The sequence below is a fragment of the Melozone crissalis genome, unplaced genomic scaffold (assembly GCF_028551555.1).
Source record: "Melozone crissalis strain CALT ecotype California unplaced genomic scaffold, PUWL_Pcris_2 ptg000034l_1, whole genome shotgun sequence".
NCBI lineage: Eukaryota > Metazoa > Chordata > Aves > Passeriformes > Passerellidae > Melozone > Melozone crissalis.
The window spans coordinates 13,917,523-13,944,036 of NW_026535812.1; the positions used below are offsets into that span (position 1 = coordinate 13,917,523).

Below are 26,514 nucleotides of genomic sequence, written 5' to 3' on the forward strand. Positions count from 1 at the left end.
GAGGAAACAAACACAGCGCTTCCTTATATGGACAGTGAGCTCCACAGCACCATCATTGTGAATCTTCTTGCACAGGTTTAAGTCCTCAAGCTGTATCCTGTTTAGAGAAAGCATTTTCAATATGCTTCCATTAGGAAGATCACTTACAAATAAGAGCCTTAACTCATGTGTATAGATTTTATGTTTTCTGTCCATAGTTTCTTTCCCACCAACTTGTACAATTCATGGAAACTGCAGATACTTTTTCCACAGCTCACTGTCTCATGTGAAACTTGTACATCTTACCAGAACTCTTTGTTTCTGTAACATGCTTTTTTGTGGTATTATGATGCCACCTCACCAATGTAATTATTTTGTTTGAAACCAGTGTTAAGTGTCACAACATAAATAAAACCATTGTTTTCATTACTACCTTATCACACTAATACTAATCTAATGTTTGGCTTCTTGGAGCTCTTCAGAAGAAACTGGCAACTAAAATTTGCAGGTGTGTTCACAGATAAATTCTTAAACCAATATTGTAATTTCCTCATGACTGTCATTTATTGTAACTTTGATGTATATTGGTTTGCTCACACAGTTCAGATTTGCTGAATCTTGCCTAGACCTGAGGGTAGATCTGGTAACCAAGTAATGAACTTGAGATAGTAACACAGAAAAGGTTGCATTTTTCAAGGTGTTTTTCTTTGTGTGTTTTAGTATTTAAGCACAACTGATCTGTCTCTTCATGGTCAACACTGAGTCATCACTCACTGGCATGGAGTAATGGAACATGACTAACAGCAGCTACTTAGGAAGTAAAACTCTTCCTCAAAACAGAACTGGGCTCTTTTCAATTGCATACTTCAGTTGCAAAGTAAATTTCACAACATAAATGCAGCCTCAGTGATACAAATATTAACATGCTGCTTTTCCTGAGTGGGTGTGACTTGAATGCCTAATCAAAATAGTGGTAGTTTGGCTAGTTTTGGTGAGGGACAGCTCACAAAAATATACAGTTGTACATCTGTGTAACTTGTAGTTTGGTTCTGACATTTCACAGTCTTAGGAAGAAAACCCCCTGACATTCTAAATCACAACTGACTGAACCAACAAGTGTCCCTCTGCTTCTGTGAAAGGACACCTTAAAGAAGTTATGTTTCCCTCCTTCCATGTTGACTGTTTTTCATTGTAGCACTGAAAGTGGGGGAGAGAGAATGGGAAGAATATGAAAAAACAAGAGATAAAACAAGAGGTGAAACGTGCAGATGCTGGGGTGTGAAAGCTGCAGGGGGTTGGGGACTCGCTGGAAGCAGGTATGGCAGCTCCTCAAGCTCCGGGAGGAGGCAAGAGTGAACATCCTCCACTTCTGGCAGCTTCTCAGCAGAGTCCCTGTGACTGCAGGATGGAGCCTGGGACTGCTTCATCTTTGACAGCAACTTCTACTTCTCTGTTGCTTCTTTTGAGGAGGAGTGGGGCTGGGTGGTGCTCCTGTCAGTTTTACATCTGGGAACATTAAGCAGCACCTAAGTAGTTAAAGATATTTTTCTGTAATCTCTTAAACGAACAGAAATCTACAATGTTCTGCTGTTCTTCACTGCAAACTGGAGACTGCAACATGATCCTGCTCACTCTACTTCAAAATATGATCTGCTCTAGTTCAAAAAGTATTCTCGGACAAAGGTTCGGTAAGAAACCCAAGCATGCACGCTTGATAGTCGTTGACAGGAAAACCTGCGGTTTGCGTTTCTCCTTCCAAGACTCCTTTGAGTCTCCCGCACCAGTTATTTCCTCTATCTAGGAGTGAATCACACGGAGAGCACCGGGGCTGGCTGTCTCTCCCCGCTGGTGGCACCCTCAGCAGGACCCGGGCCCGTCCCGCCGCCCCCTGCACGGCGCGGGCTCGCTGACCCGGGCTGAGGGCGGAGCCGCCTGACGGAAGAGGCCGCTCTCCACCCGGTACAACTGCTCGGGGCCCGCCCGGGCCTTCCCGCGCGTGTCTCAGCCCCGAGGGGGACATCCCGCGTTCACTGAGGAGCTGTAATTTGAAACCACCAAGCAGGTACCGGGCTGAGCGGGGCCCGCCGCCACCCGGCCCGGCCCGCCCCGCCCCAGGCAGCGTCACGGCGGCGAACGCCGGGCCGGGCTGTGGCCGCAGCGATCCGGGCAGCCGCGGCGATGGAGCTGCCGATTGGAGCGGCCGCTTGCCCATTGGCGGCCCCGGCTGTCACTCTGAGCTCGCTGGGGCGGGAGCAATCGCTGCGGTGCCGGCGGTTGGCTGCATCTTCCGAGCGGCCACGCTTATTGGGCGCTCTGCCTACTGAGCCCTCCCCTCTCGCGTCGTGATTGGCCGGCGCGCCCCCCGCTCTCGCGGGCGGTCGCTGCTGGCTGCCCGGGCCGTCAGTCGCGCCCGGGCGGGGCGGGCACAGGGCGCTCCGGCCGCCGCCCCCACCCCGAGCACCGCCCCCGTCCCGCCCCGCCCGCCGGCCCTGGCCCGGTCTCGCCTCGCCCCGGGTTCGCCGCGCCACCACCGCCAGCAGCCGCAGCAGCGGAGGCAGCGGCGCGCCCCGCCACCATGAAGGTGACCGTGGACTTCGAGGAGTGCCTGAAGGACTCGCCGCGCTTCAGGTGCCGCCGAGAAAGGGCCGGGCCGGGGTCGTGCCGGGGGACAGGAAGCGGGGCCGGGTGTGTGCGAGGCGGGCCGGGCTGTGCGGGCGCTGGGGGTGACAGGTGTGACGAGCTGCGGGCAGCCGGCCCTCAGTGGAGGGGCGGGCAGGGGCTGTGTGCGTGCTGCCGTGAGGTGGGGGCTCTGAGGAGGAAGGGGAGGGCGGTGTGGGAAGTGCAGGGAAGCGGGGCTGGGTGGGAAATGTGCGGGCTGGGCTCCTGCGGAGGCAGCGCCGTGAGCACTGAGCACTGCTGGGGTCACGCCTTGGACGAGATGGGGGTGAATGGTGGCGGTGCAGGCAATGCTGCTCAGCCGAGCAATGTCAGCTGAGACTCGGGCTCAGGAGGGTGAACTCTGTGGTGGTCTCTCCTCGGTTCTTCCGAGTTGTGCTCACGCTTCAGTTCCCAGCGTCTCCTGCCTGCCTCTGTTCCGTGGTCCGGGTTCGGTGTGGCCACTGTTGGGGTGCCAGTAGCAAACAAGCTCAGTATCGTCTTACTTCCTGTTGTCAGAACAAGGCACGCACTCCTTTGTTTTTCCCCAGTCGAGCGACCAGTTGTCTATCATTGCTGTAGGGTTATTTCTGCTTATGTCAGGCAACATTTCCCTCAGTCTTCCCTTATGTTTTTACCCGTTCCATATATGTATTTTACACCGTTGTATCTAATCAACACAGTTGTGCCTCTCTTTGGGATGTGTGGCTGGTGTGTGCCTACATTCACCCAGTTTCTGTGCCTGGTATTACCCTGCTAGATGCTGGAGACACAAACAGCTCCATGACGTGATGTGTCACTGCTGTGCCCGTCCTGTCCCACACCGAGCTCATATCTCAAGCGCCCGTGGCTCTATGGTGAGCTCTGAATGTTGAGGGAAGTAGTGCTGCTCTTCCTCTGCTCTCTGGATGTTCACGCCTCCTCTTTGTATCAGCTTTAGCAATCCTGTGGTATCTGGGATGTAGAGGAAGTTGGAGAAGGAAGGTTGGTTGAATGGCTTACCCTTGGCAGAAGTTGGAGTTCCTGTTCTTCCCTCCTTTGCTCCTGCCTCTGCTGCCAGTTTGTCACTGGCTGCTTCTCCCACGGGTTTTGGGTGGCTGTGACGTGTGTTGTTGGATCCTTCAGTGAGCCGGCTGCCCTGGCAGAGGAGGCTGGATGGTTCTCTGCCAGGTTAGTGAGTTGTGTCAGCCTCTCAGTGGGTGTGAAACCTACTAAAGCTTATGGGGAGTAGAGAGAGGAAACTTCACTGCCAGGAGCAAGGCTGGAGGAAAGCAGTGGAGAGTGAGACCTCCCTTAGGGCAGCAGGTAACTTTTACATTGGCTTAGCTGTTTCACAAACCTTTGTCCTGAGCTGGACGTGCTTGCTAGTGTATATAAATTCAGAGACAACTGTATGTAGTGTTGGTCCATCCCATTTGGTGGCAATGCAGTTGTAGATTGGCATAATTTAACCACAGAACTATATCAGTAGTTGCATTATTTTAGTTACTCTTACCTGCTAAAGTACTAAATACACTCGAGCAAACAAGAAGTTATGACTAAAATTCGTGAGCAGGAGTGTGCTGCTGTTTCTTCAAGGTAAGTCATACTAGTTCATTTGAATTCACTTTGTAGCATTTTCCTTTTGCCCCTCTTGATTCCTTTCCTTCAAGGAAAAGAATCTGGAGAAAATCCCTTGTTAGGGTCTTCTAGTACCTCATGGTCTTTTTCCCAGTCTGATACTACTACCTTTGAATAAATTGCAGAAAACCTTATGGTGTATGCCATCAAAACATCCTTCCGACCTTTAACTGATAGGAAATGGTTAAAATTGCTAGGCAGAATTCCTGTAGTATTTCTGAAAAAGTTCCATGTCTTTCATTATTAGTCATCAATATTTGCTGTTATAATTTTGGTTATTCTTAATATTCATATAAATTACCCAACCCAAAGTGTATAAACCTTCTGAATGAAGGTTACTGCAGTGGTTTTATTGAGGGCTGATTGAGACACTAATGTAGAGCAAGGTCATGACAGAGTCCTGTGTTCTTGCAGGGGGTGGTGTGGACATAAAGCAGCTTCTTGCTCTGTGTTCTTGTAGCCAAGCTGAGCTGCAGCTCTCTCCTGACCTTGCTGAGCAGGAGGGTGTAGCCTCTGTCCTTCCTGTCAGTATCCCTGTCAGAGCTGTTGAATAAAACTGTGGGGAGGTATGTAATGAATAGAAATGTCACAGGTTACTTTCTTATGGTTGTGGTGATAACTGGGAGGGCACGGGTGAATCAGAGTTCCTGAGTCACTGAATCCCTGTTTTCATGGGGAACTATTTGAATCTTTCAAAACATGCTACCACAGGCAGCTTCAGCCACATGGCTTTCCTTGCTTATCTATTTCTTGTGAAGTTCATATTGGTATTTCTTGGCTTTGAGATTTAATTGGGCCCCAAATCACAACACCTGAGGTCTGTTTCCTTGCTTCAAGTGCTTGTGGAGGGATGGTGGTTTGTAGCTGTTGAGGTGCTGATATGTGATGAGATAATAATGGCTATAAAGACTCACATCAGAAGTATGATGAGTTATTTCATAGCAAGGCATACCAGTTTTTTTTTTCACTCTCCAGCAGATGATAAAGAAATCTCTGAATTACAAAACCTGAAACAGTAATGGCTTATTGTATCACTAGATTTGTAAACTTAGAATATGCCAAATCAGTTTGTACTTGGAGACTTGATGTTTAGAAACTGATTTTTGAGGTAGTGGGAAAGGCTACGAGTTCAGGCACACTTATGCAAATGTGTAGTCATGGTTTTTTCCTAAACTTGCTTTGAAAATTGTCTTGCTGAAATCACATGCTTTTCTGTCATGATCCCCTCTCCCAAAACACGGGCACACCAAAGAGCTGCTGAGGAAATGCGTTTGCAGTTCGTGGCAATGACTTCCCATCAAATGAAGAAGTTGGCTGAGGAGGGGTTTTGGAGCAGCCCTTGAACAATAAGAACTGAGCTGTGCTGGCAAGTTCTGTGTACATAATCATGCATTCCTGCAGTAGTTTTAAATATGCAAATAGCATTGTGAAATAATTCTTTCTCCTTTAAACAATGAGAGTTTAAGTTTCAGAGTTTAATGGAACAGGCTTCTACTTTGCTGTTTCATTTTCATTTTTTCTTCTTCTACCTATAGAATGTTTTTTCTCAATGAGGCATCACTGTAGCAACCACATGAATCACTGGAACTAAATTACTAGAAAGGAGAAGCAATTTTAAGTGATGTGGAAATACAGCTGCTCTAAGTAGAAGTTAACAATTTTGATAAACAGCAAATAATACAAAAAGCAAAATTCAGTTGCTTGTAATCTGTGCAATTGTAGAACTCTCTTCAAAAACATTCTGGCTGATCCAGGCTTTTTATTAAAGCTCTGTGTTTTTGAGATAATTTCTTTGTCCTTATCTGTCACTGTTGCCAAAGTTTAAATTTTTTTTGCATTTAAATTTCTATTCATTTCCTGAGACCCCAGCTGCAGAACAGATGATGGGTGAACGAGGTAGATCAAAATATAAATGAGACTGTTGTCAATTACCATTCTTAGTAAAAGTATTTTTGGGTAGTTTCTGGGTCTAACTGTGGTTATAGTGTATTCCCTTCACAGGGACTCATCTGAGGAGTCTTCCATGTTGCCTGAGCTGAAGCCCTGCTCTGGGGGCAGGCCTGAGTGTGAGCCTGGCTGGTCACTGGGGTTCCCTGCTATGTGCTGCCTTTCTTCTCCTTCTTTGGCCCTGCTCTGTCTGTGTGGGGCCAGCTGAGCTGCCCCTCATGCTTATCCAGGGAGGGCATGCAGCTTGAAGAGGTCACTTGTGCCACTTTCTGGCTTTCTAGATTTATGATGTATATTTTCTCACTTCTTTTGCACTCTGTAGCCAATGGTTTGTGACTAAGCATCTGTTTCCCAAGTAGTGGTAAACGTTTTGTCACTTAAACTATGAGTAATATAAGAAAGTAGCTTATTTAACCTATTTGGACTATGTTGTGTTCAGCAGTCAGAGAAATTATCAAAAATGTCTAACCCAAAGATGCCTAAAAATATGCTTTGGTCTGCTCATTACCTTCTGGAGAAAATGTGAAGATAGGACCATCAGGAGAGCAGGCCCTTCAGCTGCAGTGGGAAGGGTGCTGGAGGCAGCTGCTTCCTGACCTGCTGTGAGGGGCACCAAACCCTGGGGTTCAGCCTGGCCTTAGGGCTCCAGTGGATGTGGCTCCACTGAAATCTCTGGGCTGCTCCTGGGGGTGAGCTGAGCCACATGGCAAGTGTGAAATGGAATGAGACCAAGAACTCTGCGTACAAAATCTGGTTTGCTCAGACTTACCTAGCTGTTTTAGAACGAATTTCCAAGGAAATGTTTGGTCTGGGCTTTCTGCCCTTGGTGTTTGGGACTGAAAAGCAAGTTTGTAACGTGCTTGGCAAGGGAGGATGGAAACTATTGCAGAAGAATAGAAAAAAAGATACAATAAGTCAAAAGAAAAAGCTGCCAAGCATTTCCTTTGGAGTTTGCATTTAGCATATTTCATACTTACGTGGTTGTTAGCGTTGATAATTTCCTGTGTGGGACTGCAGAAGTGCACTTTTTGTAGCTGCAGTGACGTGCAGGACAGCCTAGGAGGGGTGTCAATAACTTACACGTGTACAACATCCCTGTCCATGCTGCTGGGACTCTGCTGGAGTTAAACTTAGTTCAACTGATTCTAGGTTTCTAATTCTGCACTTCTGTGGGGATTGCAGTGACTGTCCTGTTCTGCTCAGGCTCTAGTCAATGGATTTATTTTTAAGTTTGTAACTATGCCTTTCAAATGTACATTAAGGAAATGATTGGCCTAAAGAAAGGGGGATGTATTTGAGCACAGTGTGCAATGTCAGAGCATTTTTTTGAGTGAAATTGTTCAAGAATAAAGAAGGTTCATTGAAGATCACTCTCAAATATATCTCTGAAAAATCTCTCACACTGAAATATCTGAAAATATCTGAAAAAACTTAGTAGTAAATTGTTAACAATCCTTCCTAATGGAAATTAGAGAAATGTCCTGAAATCAGGATGTCTTCATTTGGTTAGTGCACCTACATTTTAAAAATAACAAAAAGTTGGCTGGCACAGTTATGAATAACAAAGGATAGGGTTATTAAGGATGATTCTTTTTCTCTGTTGTTTGATTATGATTTATATTAACAAGAGCAAACTAAAAAATCTTAACTCTATCTCAAATTGCTAGTAGGAACTTAAAATGTTAACTTCCTCAGCTTTGGTCTTTTTACATTTTTATCTGGAAATGTTTAAAAAAACCCCACAGTGAGAAGGGAGCTTATAGTGAAAGTAGAGACAAAATCTGCACGTTATCATAACATTGCTCTAGCACAGCAGCAGGATGCTTGCTGAAGAACTGATGTTAATTAAGCCTGTACAACTGATCTCTAATGAGTACTTGCAGAATTAGAGGACAGCTTATTTATGTGTGTGTGCAATGGAACTGTAATTATACAAGTCCTTATGGCCTTTCAGGTTTTAAATATAGATTTGAAGAGGTTTGTTCTTTAGCCTGGAGTGTCTCCTTTATGTTGGCTAAGCACATCTCATGTAATTACATTAAGAACCGAAGTTATGGAGATGGCAGTTTTATATTTTTTGGGAGGGGAGGAATAGTAATGTTAAAATCCCTGTAAAAGAAGGTCAGTAAATAGAATATTCATAGGGAAGGTGGCAATTATAAAATAGAAATCTGTGTCTTGGGCTAGATGGACTTTTTGGTGGCTCTGTTTTTTCCCTGTACATATCTGTGAAACTGTTGGCCTCTGAATAGCAAATGTGCTGATTTCAGCAATGTTTGCAGTGTCCTGTGATCTCTTTTCAGGCTTAGCTTCTTGACAACCTTGCACTCAGAACCACATTATTTAGTCAGCATTTTCCCCATTCTTACTTCGTGCAGTGAACAATATGGCTTCAATTATTGCTAACTTTTTACTAGAGTAAATAATTCTAAAAATTTCCCAAAGCAAATTCTGTTCTTATAACCTGGTTTAGGAGAAAATAGGAAAGAAAAACATCTAATTTCCATTGGCTACAGAAATTACTGTTTACAGACCAGAACCCTTTGCCTTAATCTTGATGCAGGCCTTACTGCCTGAATCAGTTTAGTATCTCATGGTGATGCAAATGCAGAAGTGTCATGTTTACATAGGCAGGAAATAGAAGAATAAATTCTGAGTAATTCGGGGTTTGGTTGGTTTTTTTTTTTTGCCTCTCACTTGTACATGCAGAATTCATTTTAAGAACATGTGTAGAAGTTTAAACTGTGTAAATGCATGTGTGATTTCTGAGAGCAGATACTGCTGGTTTTAGATTTAGATATTCCTGTGAGTTGTGATATTCCTGTGAGGTAGTGATTTAGGTGCTTTGCCTTTTGCTAGTGGCAGATTTGTAACAAAAGTAAGGGCTGAAGTTGCTGTCTGCAATGGAAGACCATGGGGAGGACATGCAGATTAGTGTGTGGATAAATAACTGTAATGTTATTTTAGTACATGCAGGTGTTTTCCATACTTCTGTGTGAGGCATTGTAAATCCTGATTTTGTTGTCACTCTTTCACATGACTGAAAGATCAGATTATGAAATGAGAAATAGTAGATATTATCATTATCATCATAAACTGGACAGTTTAAGCAGTCCAGTAGACTCAAACATTGTTTTGCCTTCCTGATAATCTTTTCAAGAGGATTCCTTGTGTATGTGGCAGGATAAGGATTTTATGGTTAATGTTTACTTAATGAATATTAGAAGCAGCCAGGCCTCAGACCTAGAGTAAATCAGTTGTTGTTGTGATGCACTGTGTGAGGAGAAATCTAATTTATGGAGTGATCTCATGTATACATTTTCAAATTGACAAGACATAGTGATAGACTAAGAAAATAATTTGTTGCAAAATATCTCCTTCAAGTTCCTTTTATGAATGAGAGGAGACTTTGAACAGAGAAAATCTCTGGTAAACTTATTGTTTAAGCGGCATACTAGTGGCATGAGTCTTTCTGGAAATCAGGATTCCTTTTTGATGGTTGAAGTTATCTATTTGATATTTCAAGACTGCAGTATTCAGGCACAATACCCTTGGATAATTTTTGTAGTTCACATTTCAATATTAATGGACATTGAAATAGTTGTATTGTGCTTTTGGACTAGAATCTGACAGTAGGTGCATGTGCACAAACTACCTTTTCATTGAGTGAGTTTGGGATCTACATTCAGCAACAGTTGTTAAAGGAAGACCCTTGTCTGTGGTGTTGTCTTGATAAACATAAAGCAGAGCTAGTGGGAATTTGCATGGTGTGATTTTGAAGTTTCTAAGTTGGATAAAATACAAAAGAATTGAAGTAGTCACATGTAGTGAAATGTCTTCAGTCTGCTGAAATTTAAAAAACCATATTCTATGCAAGACAATTGCAGATTTCCATCTTTCTGTGTGCCAATTGTTAAGTAGGAACACATGCATATCAAACACACATTTCTGTGCATTTAAAATATTCTAGTCTTCAATTTTTAGTGATCTTGTAGTTATTATTAAAAATATGTATAACTTATGTAATTCCAGAGATCACTTAACAGATTTTAGTGTCCTGATATTCAGAATGACATTGTAGATGGAAACTTGAATTCAATCCTTTGGAACAAAGGAAAGCGTCCTGTTCAGAGTTCTGACCAGGAATGTTATCCCTTCTGTCTGTCAAAAAAGAGGTGTGGAATATGACCTGGGAGATGGGGTTTGGGTTTCTGCTCCTGTTGGCTCTACCCAGGGAGGCACTGAGCCTCCTCTGTCCCTGTCCTGTGGTCACACAGGGATCCTGTCCTTGGCACAGAGGTGCTGGCTGGTGTCAGTCTGTGCTGGAAGTCCTGTGCCACCCTCTGATGCCTTCTTAGATTCCAGGTCTCCAGGACTCCCTTGCTGCCCAAGCCACTGGTCAGTGGGCACTAATGGGGCTCTGAATGTTGATAATTTTTGGCATAAAAAGGTGTGGTTTGTGTGGGGTTTGAGTTTGTTTTTTGTTTTTTTTTGAGTACTTTGTGTAATCAGACTCAGCATTTGACTGGATTCTTGTGATAAATTTCAATGTAAAGAACATGTGGTGTTATAACAATCCTATTGGTTCTATAAAACATGCTGTTGTTATTATACTTTTGGGTTAAGATAACCCAAATAAGAACTCATGGGTGAAGAAGAAAAGTCATGTAGGTGCAGCAGTGTTGGGCCTTGTGTTCTTATCTGGCACAAGCAAAAGGCACTGTGAAGCCTCACAGGCCAACTGGAAATGTAGCTTATATCTTTCCTACACTTCATGTACCATCTAAGCTGCAGTTCCTATCTATAGAAAGTGTTTAGTAAATAATGACCCAGGCCCCTTCCTTAAACAGGAAAAGGAGAATGCATCTCATCTGCTGTGTACCATCCCTCCTCTTAAGCCAGATCTTAGGCTTAGGCTCCTTACAACTATTGATCTTCATTAAGATTTGATCCCAAGGAGCTCTTGATTTGTTTTAGCCATATGTGTCAGGATAAGGTGACCTGTGCCCTGGAAATCACATGTTTCTGCTCTGTCATTCCCAAAGGTGCTTTAGCTGACTAATTTGGGTATCTGTGCATAGATCCCAGTGTTTGATCAGATAAGGCACACAGCAATTACAGAACAATTGCTTTGCCTTGGCCAGACAGGGCTGCTGTTAAGGATAAAAACTGTTCAAGACCACTGAGGAATCGGATGTGTCATTGAGGATGCAGCTTCTGGCTGAATTTGTGTGTTGCTAAATTGAACTCTGTTTAAAAAGACTACACACATCTACACACCTACTCTGTGGGATTATTCCTTAAAAGAAACTACAGGATTATTCTTCAGAAGAATCTCCAGTTTGTGGAAAATGATTTTTAAAAGTACTCATTTAACTTAATTTCTTTTGTCTAGTATCTGATTGTAAAGAATCTATCTGCCTATTTATTCTATCCTACTTGATTTATCCCAAAAAGAATGATGAAAAATGTCAAGACGAAGCATTGAATGTGCCTACTATTACAAAATATCCACTGAATTGTAAATATCAATCTTGCAAGATTTTGTTTGAAAATATTTGCAGTTGATTTGAAATGAAAAACCTTTAACATGTAATAATTAAAGGATAGGTAAGCTTCTGTTTGGTTGAAAAACAGCTTACCTGCAGTTAGCTTTGATAGGTGAATGAAATCCCAGGATCTTTAAAATCTCTTGATGACTAAAAGTAGTGGGAGAAAAGATACTAAATGTACCCAGAGAAGTTCCAGGGCTGTGGGTGTACTGCATGCATTTTGTAGTTTTTATATTATAAAGTTCCAAATGCCTTTTTTTTTAAATAGTTTATCATCATTTGAAAGGGACGAGAAAGAAAGGCAACTGGCCTTTCCAAATTTGAGAACAGTAAATTTGGGGAAAAACTGTATTTCTCTATTGTCCTGCTCTGGTGCTTATCCATTCTCTTGGTTTGAGATTGGATTAATTTGACTGGCTGCTTCCATGTGAAGGCATAAAGGGCAAACAAACTGCTTTTTGCAGTATGTAGGAACAATAAAACTGCACAATAAAACTCTTAATTTACATGTAAAATGCACTTTAGGTTACTGAGTGGGAGATCCATATATATATATATATATTCACCTAATAGCTAAATAAAAAGTCAGGTTCAGAATTTGTGTATCACAACAAAGCTGCAGCCTTCTCTCTTACTGTCAAATAGAGCACTTGTACTGAAATATTCAACTTCTGAAATGGACAAAAAGGGTAAATCCCTGCTGAAGACTTAGTCCTTATAGCAAATCTGAAACTTCCCTGAGGTTTCAGTAAAGAAGATCCACCTGATAGAAGTGGAATTGTAGACAGCTAATGGTGCTCAGCTCTTGTGAAACGTGGTGGGCTCTGGTTACACAGACCTTGCCAGCTTTGTACCCAGCAGAGCTCCTCTAATTGGGGTGTAAGGTTTAAATCAGCAGCTAAGGGAGCTACAAAAAGAAAGGGACAGATGTTACCCAATTTTTCTGAAATGGAAGCAAACCCAAGATTCATGTTGAGATCATATGGTGTCTTTTTGTTTAACTGCACAGCACTCAGACCCTCAGCTGCCTGCACTTTACTCGGGGTTTCCTGTGTTGGTGTTTGGGTGCTGCTGGATCGGTTCTGAATGTATTGATCCTGGCAGTGCTGTGCTGGGGCTATGTACTGGTGTTCACTCATTCTGCACTGGCTGCAGGTGAGGTACATAAGGGGTATCTTTCCAAATCTTTCCAAATTAGTATCTTCACTGCTCTTCAGACTGTTATTACTTACAGCTTTTTTAAGCAAAGTTGACAGGACTCCTTAGCATCTGACTGGTAACTCCAGATCTTGAGGCTAACAGGGTGTGTTTGTTAGATGTCCTATCTTGTATCTTTTGCAGTTGGTTGCTTGATGGTTCTATTTATGCTTCCACTTCCTGACCTTACTACATACTTGAGTTTTCAAATGTTGAAATCCTTCATTCCATCTGCTGCTTCTGTGTTCAAGATCCTGGGTGGTTGCTGAGATTTAAAAGATTAAAGCAGCTCTGTGATGTTGGCAACTTTTCAGCAGCAAGGCTTCTGTCCACCATCAGTTCCTTGAGCTCCTTTCTGCTGCCCTTTTTTTTTTGTTGTTGTTGCAAGATCTTGATACTGTAGTCCTACTTCCTTGTCTGGTAGTAGGTCCTCCTAAAAAGTTTTTGGCCCAATCTTGGATGTTGGAATCACTAGTCAAGAGCTGTGCTGAACATATATTGTGATATGTTGCACTCTTCCCAACTTGCAGTATAATCTACTTTTTTTCCATCCCACGGTGCAGCTGCTGTTCTTTTCCATGAACATTTCATGGTCACCATTGTGCCCCCATCTTGTTAACAGCTGTCTTCTGATGAACAAAACACTGAAGTTGAAAGATAAGAAAACCCTGCTTTTCAGACTCTTTGTGGAGCAAACAGGTTGCTGATTTCCTGCTTAGGCTTACTGTCAGGCTATCCTGGGATAGAAGAAGCTAAGGAGAAAAATGCTAGGAGAAACCATTGGGAAAATAGTACTGTTAGGCATTTCTGGCAATTTACTCCAAAAGAGTATTGAGAGGAAAAATTCAAAAATTTAAACAGGTAGCAGAGAAGTCCTTTTAGTCTTTGTGATAGACTGGGTCATACAGACTGTTAAATGCTAGTGCAAGCTTAGTGGTAATGAGTTTGGCTTCCAGAGGTGTATGTTAAGGGCAGTAGAACTTGTTCCTTTTTGAAGACTGATTTGTTTATAATGTTCATTATCTTTGAGCTGCGTGTAGTCTAGCAGTAAAGAACAAATTAAGTGAAGTGTACATCTTTAAAGGATTTGTCCTACTTGTTATATTAGACCATATGAATTATTGAGGAGGAACTAAACCTTGTAGGTGCAGTGATACCTACAAGCAGACCTTTGCTTTAACAATTTTATGAATTCAGTAAATACCCTTGCTTTATTTCATTTGATTATTTTCTAAGTCTTACTTGAGAGGAATAGAGAATTGGTCCTTTTAATATTGAGGACTCAATTCCTGTGTCTCTGGGGAAATTTGAAATGCAGACAGTGTTTGCTATGTACCTGAAAACTTGGCTTATTCATCAACATCATAATCTTCTGTTCAGGAAATGTATTTCCATATTTCAGTCCCTCAGGCTCATAGAAAATTTCTAGGATTTCAAGGTGGGGGTTCAACTTTCTGATTAAAAGCCCTACTGTTCATGTAGGGCACACAGAAGTTTTTCCAAGCTATTGATAAAATGTTGTGTGGCAATGACTAAAGAATTAATAATGAAGGGATTACTAGCATGAATGAAGAATTTTATCATAGTGTGTCAGGAGAGTTCATCATCTGTTCCTCAGTATGGAGGGGCTCTGTGCCAGTGGGGAAAAAACTCTGCAGTGCCAAACCAGGACTTCAATGGGCTCTGTGACAGGCTGCAACAGTGTTCTTTCTTCAGATCATATTTATGGTTATGACACATCTCATAAGTTGTAAAACTCTACTTACATCTGTCCATGCTGCTATCCAAAGTTATTAGGCCTTATTGTTCCATGTATGCCTTCTTTGTTCCTCAATACTGTCATGTTTCTTTTTTAGTCTCTGGTGTCTGATGCCATGACACATGTACCAACTGTATTCCTTCTTGGCAAGCTGGTTAACAGGCCTCTGGACACCTTTGTAATATTGAAGGAAATGAAATGGAGTAGCCAGTGATTGGAGGGAACCCTGAGAAGCTGGAGGGTAGGTCTGCCACCCAGCAGGACCTCAGCAGGTGCGGGGAGCACAGGGAGAAAGCTCCTTAAGTGTAACCCAGACAAGGCTTGCTCTGAAAGGAACAGCCCTGTGCAGCTGTGCTGGTGGACAGGGACCTTTCAGCCTGGTGACAGCCCTTGGTGAGCAGTGACAAGTGACACTGTCCAGTGCCATTAGTCACAGGGCTGGGTGTGCTCCCCTGGCCTGAGGCTGCCCTCAGCTGGCTGGGGCTGTTTCTGAGCTCACCTGTGAGCAGTTGCTTTGCATCTGAAGGGTGATCCCAAGGTGCAGCTGCTGTGGGAGAAAAGGGAGGCAGAGACAAACCAGACCAAGCAGCTGAGCAAGTGTAATATCTTCTGTGGTACACCTGCATTTTAATTGCCTTTCCATCACACTGCAGGTCACAGTATATCCTCTGATTAATGCCTGCTGTCCTTTTTGCTGCCTGTCACCTGATAGGCTCTGGCATAGAGGAGGAGACATTCATGTAAATCATCAGGTTCATATTCTTATCTTGCAATTATGCATCTCATTTCCAGGTTTTCACACTCAGTAGTACCTTTTCTTTTCAATCTGTCTTGAAGGTGTAGTGGATGTTGGCTGAAAGGATCATCTCTAGTGAAGTGTAAGTTGTGCATTAAGGAGCTGTTCTGCATAAAATATGTGCAAGAGAGCTGTGTCTAAGATTTGAGGACAAGACTTTAGCAGTAATTCCATTGAAACTGCAGTGGTAAAAATCCATTTCTATTTCATGAATCCAAAGATATTAATGTATTCAAAAGCCCCAGAATGAATAGCAATTGATTTTGTGACATGTTCCTGTTCTTCTGAAAGTATATTCAATAAATGAATCAAAACTTTTCTCAACTAAAAGAAAAAAAAATAACAGAGACTATTGGAAAAATATTTTATTGTTGAGCTTTTATCATTCTGAATATTTTTATAGTGATGTATTATTTCTAGAATTAATAATTATCAGTTAGTTGCCCATAGCACCTTTGACCTCTCCAGTTTGTTGTTTTTCAGCATCTGATTTAGAGTGACCACTGATTCCAGCCTCCACATTTTCAGGAACACAATCTGAAAATGCAATATAGAATATGATCAATGAATGAGCAAAAGACTAAAGGCAGGGTGTGGCTTCAATGGCAATTAGACTTTGAAGAGGAGCTAAATTTAAAAGGACTGGTGATCACCATTCTTCTGTGGGAGCAAACAGGCCCTGCAGACCCCTGTCCATGGCCATGGTGTGTGTGGTGTTCTGGTCAGCAATGTGTAGTGACCCATTTTTTTTTTAGAGGAGAGTTTATCCATCATCATTCTCTTTGGTTCCTGGGATTTTTGTAGTACCTTAACCAGGAGGAAAGTCTTTCACTGGTCACCTAGAGGGAATTCTGTGATGGATGTCAGAGTTCAGCTGTCCTTCACATACACTGGGCTGGGAAACTGGTGACATTATCCTCATTTTAAAAGGTTGCAAACTTTGGTCTTGAGTTTTCTTCCACTATCTCCTGCATTCCTCCTGCACTGCAGCTGTGCAGGAAGCTGTATCTAGCAAACTGAGCTGTGTTTTAGGGGGGTGGTGGAGGAGAGAAGTCACAGCAGAGGAAAGAAACACATTCCTGAGAGTCCTCATTACAGAGCATGAAGAGTATGGGAGACTGCTCATTTATAAAAGTTGTCCTCCACCCTTAAGCAGCTGTTCTGGTTTTGTGTATTGCCATGCAGTATTTGAACATCTTGGGAAGCCACAGATGTTTGACTCATGCACTGGACCTGATTTGATCCTCATTCCTATTGCTGGAGCCTTCTGGCTGAGATCACTGTGACTCAAATCTTGCTCCCACCTCCCACTTCACTGAGGAGCACCAGTTTTGTTACATGTCAGGTCTGGCACTTGATCCTCAGCTGTTTCACCACCACTTCCTGTGTTTATAGCTGGACAGTGGGGCTTGGCTGTGGACATGACATTTACCCAGAATTATGGCAATTTTCTGTGAACTTTATGCCTGACACAGATGTTTTAGAGAGAAATGCACCTTTGCATTCTGTGGCTTCAAAAAGTATTAAATTAAGAAAAACAAGGGTAGCATTAACATAGATCAGATCAGCTGTTCTTCATGTATTGCTAGCCCAGGATGAAAACATGAAGACAATTTTTATAACTAGGTGGTACATAATTGGATGTATTTATCTGTATTCTGATAGTCTGAGGGTGTCCTCTCCATTGTTTTTGTGACTGTAATCCAGTTTTGGACTAATACTTGTAAATATGTTTGCATGATAATAACTTCTACTAGATTTTATGTGGTGGAAACAGTAAAGTAGTCATTTCTATGCAAAGAAACATAGAATTAAAGTGGGGTTTGGCTGGAACCCTACAGCTGTTCAATCCAAATCCAGGTGTAGAGCCCAGATATGCCATCCCTCCATCATATGGCAATGGTGGGAAATAGCCCAGAGAATCAGCCTGGTGCCTCAGGGGCCTGTGACATTTCAAACCTCTATCTGCTTTGCTTTATACTTCTTTTTGCTTGATCTACCCTTCATTGTTTCAGTTTTTAAATGTTCTGCTGGTACTTCTAACATTTGAGCTTATTCTGTCTTAAAATTTGCCTCTTGGAATAGAGGTTTAATTACTGAACAGATGTGTTGTCTTCATTCTGCCTGCTCTAACTGCCTTTATCTCTGTTCATTTTGAATCTTAGACTTCTAGCTCATTATGTCCTGTGGAGCTAGAACTCAGTTAAAGACACAAAAAATAATACTCTTATCAGATCTTGCTGCAGTTCTGTAAACAACTTCTTAATCATGCTTTTATGTTAATGCCAAAGAAACAAATAAAATTTTGTTGTACTGTGATTATAAACAAACGAATACAAAATTGAAGTCTAAATATTGAGATGCTTTTCCTTCCTTTGGGTTTTGGTGTTTTTTAATTCTCTTTAATGCTTTCCGAAACAAGATTAACTAGAGACTTAAATGGAAATGAATCAGTTATGAAAGAAAATAAAGAAAGTAAAAGAGAAATTAATGTTGCCTGAAATCCTTCATGGTCTGAAGCTAGCAAAGAGGGAGAAGCCAAAATGTAGGTACAGGGATTGCTTGGATGTAAAACCTAGGACATAACTGTGGGAATGCATTGAGGTACAAGAATTGGAATGCAACTATGTGTAGTGAAATCTGCAAAAGCTGGGAATGTCATGCTCAGTGTTTGAGATCTGCAAGCAATTGGCAGCATTTTTCAGAACTGTTCTTGTAAAAAAACTGCTTTTCCTGAACATGGGGCCTGATCCAGCCTTTTTTTTTTTTTTGTGTTCTTGGCTTGTATTCATGTGAACTAGAATGGAATTAGCAAGAGACAGTAAAGCTGTGGTTGTGTGTAGTCTCTCCTCAGTGGTATAAAGTTGGCTTAAGAAATTCCTGCTCCAAATCATTCTTCCGTGCCTATATAACATTTTCCAGGAAGAGCTGGGTTTTTCTGTAGGACTGAAATATGAAATGTCTGATCCAATTTTCCAAAAAGCATTTCAGAAAACTTCCTATTACTTTTTTTCCCCAAGGCAGGCTACTACTGGTAACCAGTGTGGCTCCATGAGCAGTTATGCTGGAATGACTGAAAGAATGGGCACCCTGTGATGGCACCAGGGGCTCTCCTTGCCAGAAACGAGCCCATTTGGCTCTCCAGGCAATGGCCTGATGAAGCAGCAATGTTCATGGACTCTGAACAAAGAGTCATCCATCCTCAGTCTCATGTTTTTTTCAGGTAGCAATAAGGAAGGAGGTGTCCAAAGAAACATGAGCTTAGAAAAAGAGAGAGAGAAAAAAAAGGAAAAAAAAAAAAGGCAAAAAGCTGTGCTTTAGCAATTCTTCATGAAAGCAGCTTTTACTGGCAAGTTAAATTTGACTGGCCTGGAAGATTTGACCAGTGTAGACCAGAGGTAAATGATCTAATCAAGTGTGCCATGTGAACTCCCTGCAGGGTCATTGACACATGGCAAGTGCTGTATTTTTTCCTAATCTCATAGCAAGGTTATTCATGAAATAGCTGCCCTATTTGGCGGGTTTGAGCCAGGAGGTCACTAAAAGAGTTAAGAAAATTCTCTCAACCTTTCACTTTCTTTCCTTTGTTGTCAGCTTCAAACATATAGACTATTGTCTATAGAAGAACAGAAAAAACCTATTTTGGTGTGACAGATATCAGGATTGATAAAATTTGATCTCAAATCTTTATCAATAGACCACATTTTAGCAGTGATGTAGTTTTCTTCTTTGAACTGTCAAATTTCCTGCAATTATTGTGGTTCTTTAAAATCTAAGCTGTTTTATAGCTGAAATTTAAGTGAAACTATGTTGGCAATAAATGAGTTAAATGAATGCATGTCTGCCCCTTCTCCTCAGACTCAGATTATTTTTGTGTAAAATTTTAAAGGAAAACCTCCTTTATACACGCAGGGCAACTTTAGAAGAGGTAGAAGGAGATGTGACAGAGCTGGAACTGAAACTTGACAAGGTAAGCTTTTAACTCAACAGTGTTTGTCTCAGAAACATCAGAAAGTGCGTTTCGGTTTTGTTTTAGAGTTCACAGCTGGCAAGTGTCAGTGGCTGACCAAGCACCCTGCTCTGCAGAGGGAAGGGATCCAGCTGCAGCCCCCAGCTGGAGGCCGGGCTGGAGCACAGCAGCCCCGGGCAGCTGAACTGGGCAGCTGAACTCGCTCCTCGCTGGGCGGGGGCCCCGCTTGAGCAATTCCCGGCTGAGCGGCCCTCACCGAGCCCCTGGGACTCAGCCCGGGAGCTGCACAAACTCCTGCAGCTCCCGGGGAGATAAAGGCCAGGGCTCGGTCACTGCTGCACCCAGAGCCTGCTGAGCACAATGGCGTGCGCTGGGGACATCTGGGTGCTCTTTGGTTTGGAGATTTAAAATCCATGCTGTTTGTCACTGGTAATCTCAGGCACAGCAGCCAGGGGTGTGTGTGTGTATATATGTGTGTGTGTGTATATATATATGTGTATATATATATATATATATATATATATATATATATATATATACATACACACATATACACACACACACACACATATATATATACATATATATATATACACACACATATATATATATACACATATATATATATACACATATATATATACACACATATATATACACACACATATATATATACACACATATATATATGTACACACATACACACACACGTAGATGCGTATATATATGTATGTGTGTATGTATATGTATATTGTATGTATGTATATCCTTCACTGTTGTGTGGAGGACTTGACTACTGTAAAATTCATCCTGCATTTTGTCATACTTTGTGCATGTATATAAAAAAGTACATGTAGCATCTTTTCAACTCCTTAATATCTGTTTATTGGTTTCCTCACCTTTGGAACGTTTTGTTATTTCTTTGCTAGTATTTTGAGAGTGGCTTATTTTTGGTTTTCATCTGTATAGTCTTTCCTTTGCCTCTGTGCTAAATGTTTTAAATTATTTTCATCTGTGTTTTCACATGGCAGGCAGATGTCATTTGTTTACCTCTCTAACTGCTTTTTGAATGCAACCTTTTTTTCCTGCAGCTGTTGAGCAGGCTGCAAAAAGCTGGAGACAAATAAATATGGTGTCAAGCCTGAAGACTTGTTCTTTACTATTTGTAATAGTATTTCTCATTTTTAGTAGCTACTAATCTAGCAACTTGCTCTTGCAAAATAAATTCAGCATCCTTAATTTTGATTTGGTGTGAATCTTGGTGAAACTTTTGGGTATAACACACATTTTTACTGTAGGGGTGTGGAATCTTTTTTGGTAGATCAACCAGTGTAAGTATTTAGAAGATCTGAAAAATCAAACTTACAAGTTTGGCTTTTCCACCAGTCTGAAAGTTTTTGGGAAAAAGAATTCTCATATTCCTTAAATGGAATTATTCATTATTCAGGGCTTTATAGTACAATACTAAAGTTGAAAGCCAAACTTCTTGGGTGAGCTGAAGCAAGTATGGCCTGAGGGTAATAATTTGTCTAGGCTTGGTTGGTAACTTTTTCTGATCAGTTGTTCATACTAAACTTGGTTTTACTGTCTCACAATTTTGACTTTGGGCTGTATTGTGTGCAGTTTTGTGCTCTCTGGAAGAAAGCAAGCCCAGTTCAGGCTTGTGAACTTATCAGCAAAGGTAAAGGAAAAAGGTTAATGTTGATAGTGGGTTTTTTTTCCTGTCCATTGTTCAAGCAACTTGGACATTCATCAGAATGAGGAAGATCATGCTTAGCTTTACATTTTCCCTAAGGATCTGAGTCAACATAAAAATTACTGGGTAACTAAGGCAGGAAGGATGCTTGGATGGTTTCTTTGCCCCAACATAGGACCAAGTGCTTCTGTGTTGCTTTTCATGATAATTTATTTACCATCCTTGAAAGATCTTTCAGAGATGAAAGTTCAGTCTTCTGGATTTATTCTCAGCTTGGCTTAGGGTGGGGGAGCTCAGTCATAATGCACCCATCTCAGGAGAGCATCCTGGCAATTGCAGTAACCCCTGTTTCTTACATTAATGGCCCAGTGCATAAATGGTTCAAGAAGTGGGAAAACATCCATCACAAGATACTGAGACCTTCTCATCAGACTGCAGTTCCATGAGACCTTAGGTGCTGACTGAAGCATGAGTGGTAGGGGTGCAAAGCCATCAGAGATTAGTCTGTGAGTGGAAACACGATTGATTTCACCTCCTGAGATGTAACCATGGCTCTTCAGCTGTGCTTTGTGCACAGAGCCTTTTGCTTTCCTCTTCCTGTATTCTCAGTGTCTCAGGATGAAACAACTGGTGTGGGTGTAGTTTTTGTTTGTTTTGTGGTGTTTTTCCTCAGAAACCACAATAACCTCATCATTTGCTTGGGTTACGTTTTAGCTGCTGTACTTTTTGCCTGTGTAAAACTCTCTTGAAATATGTGCGGCATGTCAGTTAACAGTAAAGCAAGTAAAAACTAATTTTAAAAGTTTATAGAGTGGTAGCTTTCCCAATAGCATATCTAATGACCTAGAATAGTATTTTTATAGCTGTTACTACACAGTAGAAAGCTTTTCATAGAATCTGAGGGTGAGAATGTAACTTTGGAAATTTTTATTTTGTAGCCTTAACTAAGCTCAGCCTTCTCATGTTTATATGATGGTGTAAAAACCAAATCAAAATAAGCCTTCTGCTTTCTCTCTATTTATATACTCATTTTAGCTGGTGAAGCTTTGTATTGCAATGATTGACACTGGGAAAGCATTTTGTACAGCCAACAAGCAGTTCATGAATGGAATTCGAGACCTTGCACAATATTCCTGTAGAGATGTATTGGTTGAGGTAAGTTCTTTGAGGTGAAAGGGGAGGGAAAGAAACATGACTTTAAAAAGGTACAGCATAGCAGTTGGCCAGAGAAGTAGTTGAAGTTTATGGAATTATTTGCCTTTTTGCTCCTTTTTCTTTGCTATCTCTTTTAGAGTGGGGATTTCCCAGCTGTGGTGCACTGCAGGTGTCTGTGCTGTTCAGTTTCAGTGGTGACATGGCTCTGCCAAATTTCAGAACATGTGTTAGATGAGTGTGTGCACTGGTGATGGCAACACGTTAACCTGTTTTTTTTTTTTGAGTCAGAGTATTAAATGTGAAAAATATTAGTTAGTGTCATATTAAATACTGTAAATTAATGTTTTAGATTATGTGAGCTTCCCATATCTTTAGTCAATTTGAATTTTTCCTACTTTTCTTCAGTTTGGTGCTTTATATACAGGTAGATAGAAGTAACATTTTTCATGCTTGTATCTTTAATAGATTTATTTGTCATTACAGCTGTGCTCTCCTTCTAGCCTAATGGTTTTAGTCTCATAATAGTGCTGTAAGGAAAATGAATTTCCAAGTTGTAAAAACTGAAAAGCTGTAAACCTCTGAACTGTTGCTTTTGTGCTGTGTTTTTAATAGGGCTTAACTTAAACCACTTTTATTTTCTCTTTACAGACCAATTTGATGAAGTTCTCTGACACCTTACAGGAAATGATCAATTATCATAATGTGAGTATTTCTAGCTGCAACATGGCACTGATAGCTCATCTTCAGTTATTTTTGATAACAGATTAATGTTAATGCCTTTCTTGTTGATAGTGTTTGCAAAGTAATGGTTTAAGTGGTGTTAAATAACTATTTTAATAATGTTTTGTTTACAAAGTATTTATAAATATCCCATTTTCTGCAGATTTCCATCTTGGTTTATTTTTCATTTGGAATTTGTAAGCTTTGGTGCTCTAAGACAGTAAATACTGGATAGTTTCATCTTTTTGAATCAAACTGATGGTAACTGTTACATTCTATGAGTTTATACCTTTGCTGGTCTGAAATAATGATCATATTTTCCATAGTTGCTATTTTCTCCCCTTTCCTTTATAATGCACAAAATGAAGCACCTATGATTTGCCTATAGTTTTCTTTTTGGAGGGATAGCAGATTTACGTAAGTGTGGAGAAAGGAGAAAATGCTAGGATTTAAGACTAATTGTAATTTTTAGCATTTTAGTCAGAGTTAATCAGAAACTTCAGCTTTCCCTAGGTTTAAAACTAATTTGTTATTTTTCCTTTTAAGAGTTTGGTCTTGTATTCAGAAGTTTGTTCTTCTGGTTTTTTCCTCTTTCATTGGCCCAACTGCTGTTTGTTAATTTCTCAGCAAATTGCTGGAAGCAAACTGAAGTGTCTCCAAAGTGCTGAAAATATGCAGGACACTTAAAATGTGGGGTTTTCATACCACTGGGAGTCTGAAAATTGACAAGATAGAATGGAATTGGAAGTTTGCTAGCTTCAAGTTAGGTTTCTAAAAGTGTCTGATTAGGCTTTTTTTGTTTTAAATGCATGCTTTTAGAATGAAAGGGAAGCAAGGCAGGTTAATAGCATTGTGTTTGATTTTCTTTCCATTATGCAGAGTGTACATATCTGCACCTAATCTAATGAAAACTGTAAAGAAGAGAGTAAGTGAGAAGAGAGAAGGGAGGGCCAAGGTTCAAAGCAGCAGTTCTGGAGCAATGTTACTTTCATGTCAGTGATTTCTGCAGAGTAGATGGAGCAGATGAGCCCAGGCTGTCCCTCTTCATCACACATCTTGCTGCTGGAATCCCTCTTAGCCATGTCTTTATCTGTGGTTTGCTCTTTTGGACACCTCTGACACAGGTCCTGTGTTATTGCTGCTGTTATTGTGTGTGATGGTGGCTTGCGCTGCTTTGGTAAAATTTGGCATAGGACAGCTGTTCCTTTTGGGCAGTTTGAAGGCAGAAAGCAAAGAACAAACCATATTGAAGAAGATTTCTTTTCAGATCTAAGTAGGACCCATCTGGCTTCTGCCCTGTTTTTTTTCCCCTCCATGCCCTTGCTGTGCTCAGGCACAGTGAAAACAAAGTGGCTTTTACCAAAGAACAAACATCAGGAGTGAGGCACAATTGCTCTGCCAGATGTGTTGGGGTTCTGCATTGCTTTTTTGTGAATCTGCTGAGTTCAACAGGGCTTCCTGGCTCAGAGTGACAGGTCTGTTGCTGACCAAGGTGTCAGAGCCAGCAGGAGGGAGAAGATAGAGGAAGACAGAGGAAAGGAAGAATGGAAGGGGCAGGAGATGCTCCCACTGCATTCTGGATGACTGTCAGTTTTTCATGTGAGGCTTTGCTACAGATAAGGCCAGGGACCAGCCTAATGCAGCATCTTCACTGATTCAGCAGTGGGGGAGTAGCTGTGACAGCTTATGGCAAATAGCAGCTTTCTTGGACTTGCAGTGTATGAAAGGTAGTATGTTGACAAGGCTGTAAATCTAATCAGATTTACATCATGGTCTGGGCACTTCTTTCTAGTTTTTTTTAGGGGAAATGATGTCTATGTGTTTTTCTGCCCAGCACATTTTTTCTCTTCATTACTGTAAGCAGAATGCAAGGCTCATATTTCTGGGAGTCCTCTAAACATTTGAGTTCCCATCTGGTTTTATCTTTTGGTATTGATCTTGATTGGTGCACTCTCCAGGCACTGGCAAGCTTAAATGTCAGCAGTGGGAGTAGTCCCAGCCTGACTTCCAGTTTGTCAAGAAGTTCTTTATTCTAGTTGTCTGCTTTTCTGGTTTCCCAAAGTGGGAATACAAACAGGTTCTTCCACGTGCTACTGGTAGGTACAATTCTGGTTGGAAGGGTCCTCAGGAGGTGTGGATGGTTTGACTGCCTGCCTAAATCAGGGTCAGATGTGAGGTTGGAGCAGGTTGCTTTGGTCCTGAAAAGCTCTTAGCATGGAGACTGGATGCAAGGTACAGTACCACTGCTAATGAGTGGCTTTAACTCAGTCATGTTTCCCTTCACTGTTTCTAGAAAAGAGAGATGAGCTAGTAAAGGTTTTGCTGTCAGTATTTGGCATTACATAGTTTCCCATTTCCAAATCTTAATACAGAATCTGAGAACATTTAAAGAAAACATTTTTTGACCCTAAACTTTGAGGTTTTGGCTTTCCTTTTCAAGAAAATTCTTTAATATTTCAAGATTTTTACCTTTTATGAGGGATTCTGTTAAACTGGGCCAGCTTTATTTTTGTGATGCTGCCTTGTGTATTTCTGTTATGCAGAATTGGAGGTGTCAAAGGGTTGAAAATTGAGGCAACATTTTTTGTCTGCACAATAAGTGACAAAAGGATTTATCCAGTAGTCATTGACCAGTTCCATTCCATCCTAAAACTCAGAGGGCAGATGTGAAGCTGAAGGAATGTGTGTTTTCATTTTCCAGTTAGAATTTTTTGGGTCATAAGAGCACATTCAAACTATCTCACATCCAGGTGTGCTTTGGCCTTAAAAACTTAACAAATATCTTAGACTTTACAATTCAAATGAATTTATTATATTTTGTGCCTTCAGCCTTCCCAAATCACAAGATATTTTGGAACCATTGCTTAGATCACTTATTCTTAAAAAGAATCAGCCATTCCTTTTAGTAGTCCAACAGTGGGTGGTTTTTTACAAACATTTCATGTAAAGGAGATAGTACTGAATACTCATGTATGCATGAGTATTTTCAGCATTAATTTCAATCCATGGTTTTGGGGTTTTTGCCAGAAGTTAAGAGCCTGTTCTTTCTATGGTTTCATTTGTCTTTTAGTTGTTGATAAATTGTGAAAGTCTAAGAAAAAAAAATGGCTCCTTAACATTCAAAGTTGTTTCTTCAGGAACATAACTGTACAATTGACATAAATAAACTTATATGAAACTAGGCATGTCAGGATGAGAGAATAAGATGCCAGAAGCTCTTATGTCTCCTTATAACCACAGTCTTTAAGAAAAGAGCAGCAAAAGATGCTTGGTTTGTGTTATTTTCCTTATTTTCTTCCTTATCTTTTATTTATTTCAAAACTACTGTGAAGGGATTTATATTTTGGTATTAGAGACACAGTGGTTTAATAATTACATTCTCGTGTAATCCTGCATAATTAACATTGGTATTTCTGAAATCAGAAGGTATGAATACCTCCAAGTTACTGACCTACATAATAATGTTTT

General features: G+C 41.2%; 1 protein-coding gene across 2 annotated transcripts in view; it reads left to right on the plus strand.

Moving 5' to 3' along the window:
* Nucleotides 1-2,489: 2,489 nt before the first annotated feature.
* ACAP2 (ArfGAP with coiled-coil, ankyrin repeat and PH domains 2) overlaps nucleotides 2,490-26,514 on the plus strand; it is a 63,465-nt gene continuing 39,440 nt past the window's right edge. For both annotated transcript variants that reach the window (XM_054283058.1, XM_054283059.1), the window contains exons 1-4: nucleotides 2,490-2,607; nucleotides 19,418-19,475; nucleotides 22,207-22,326; nucleotides 22,975-23,028. In XM_054283058.1, the coding sequence (XP_054139033.1) occupies nucleotides 2,555-2,607; nucleotides 19,418-19,475; nucleotides 22,207-22,326; nucleotides 22,975-23,028 (285 nt within the window). In that variant the 5' untranslated portion in view covers nucleotides 2,490-2,554. The remainder of the gene's footprint in view (nucleotides 2,608-19,417; nucleotides 19,476-22,206; nucleotides 22,327-22,974; nucleotides 23,029-26,514) is intronic.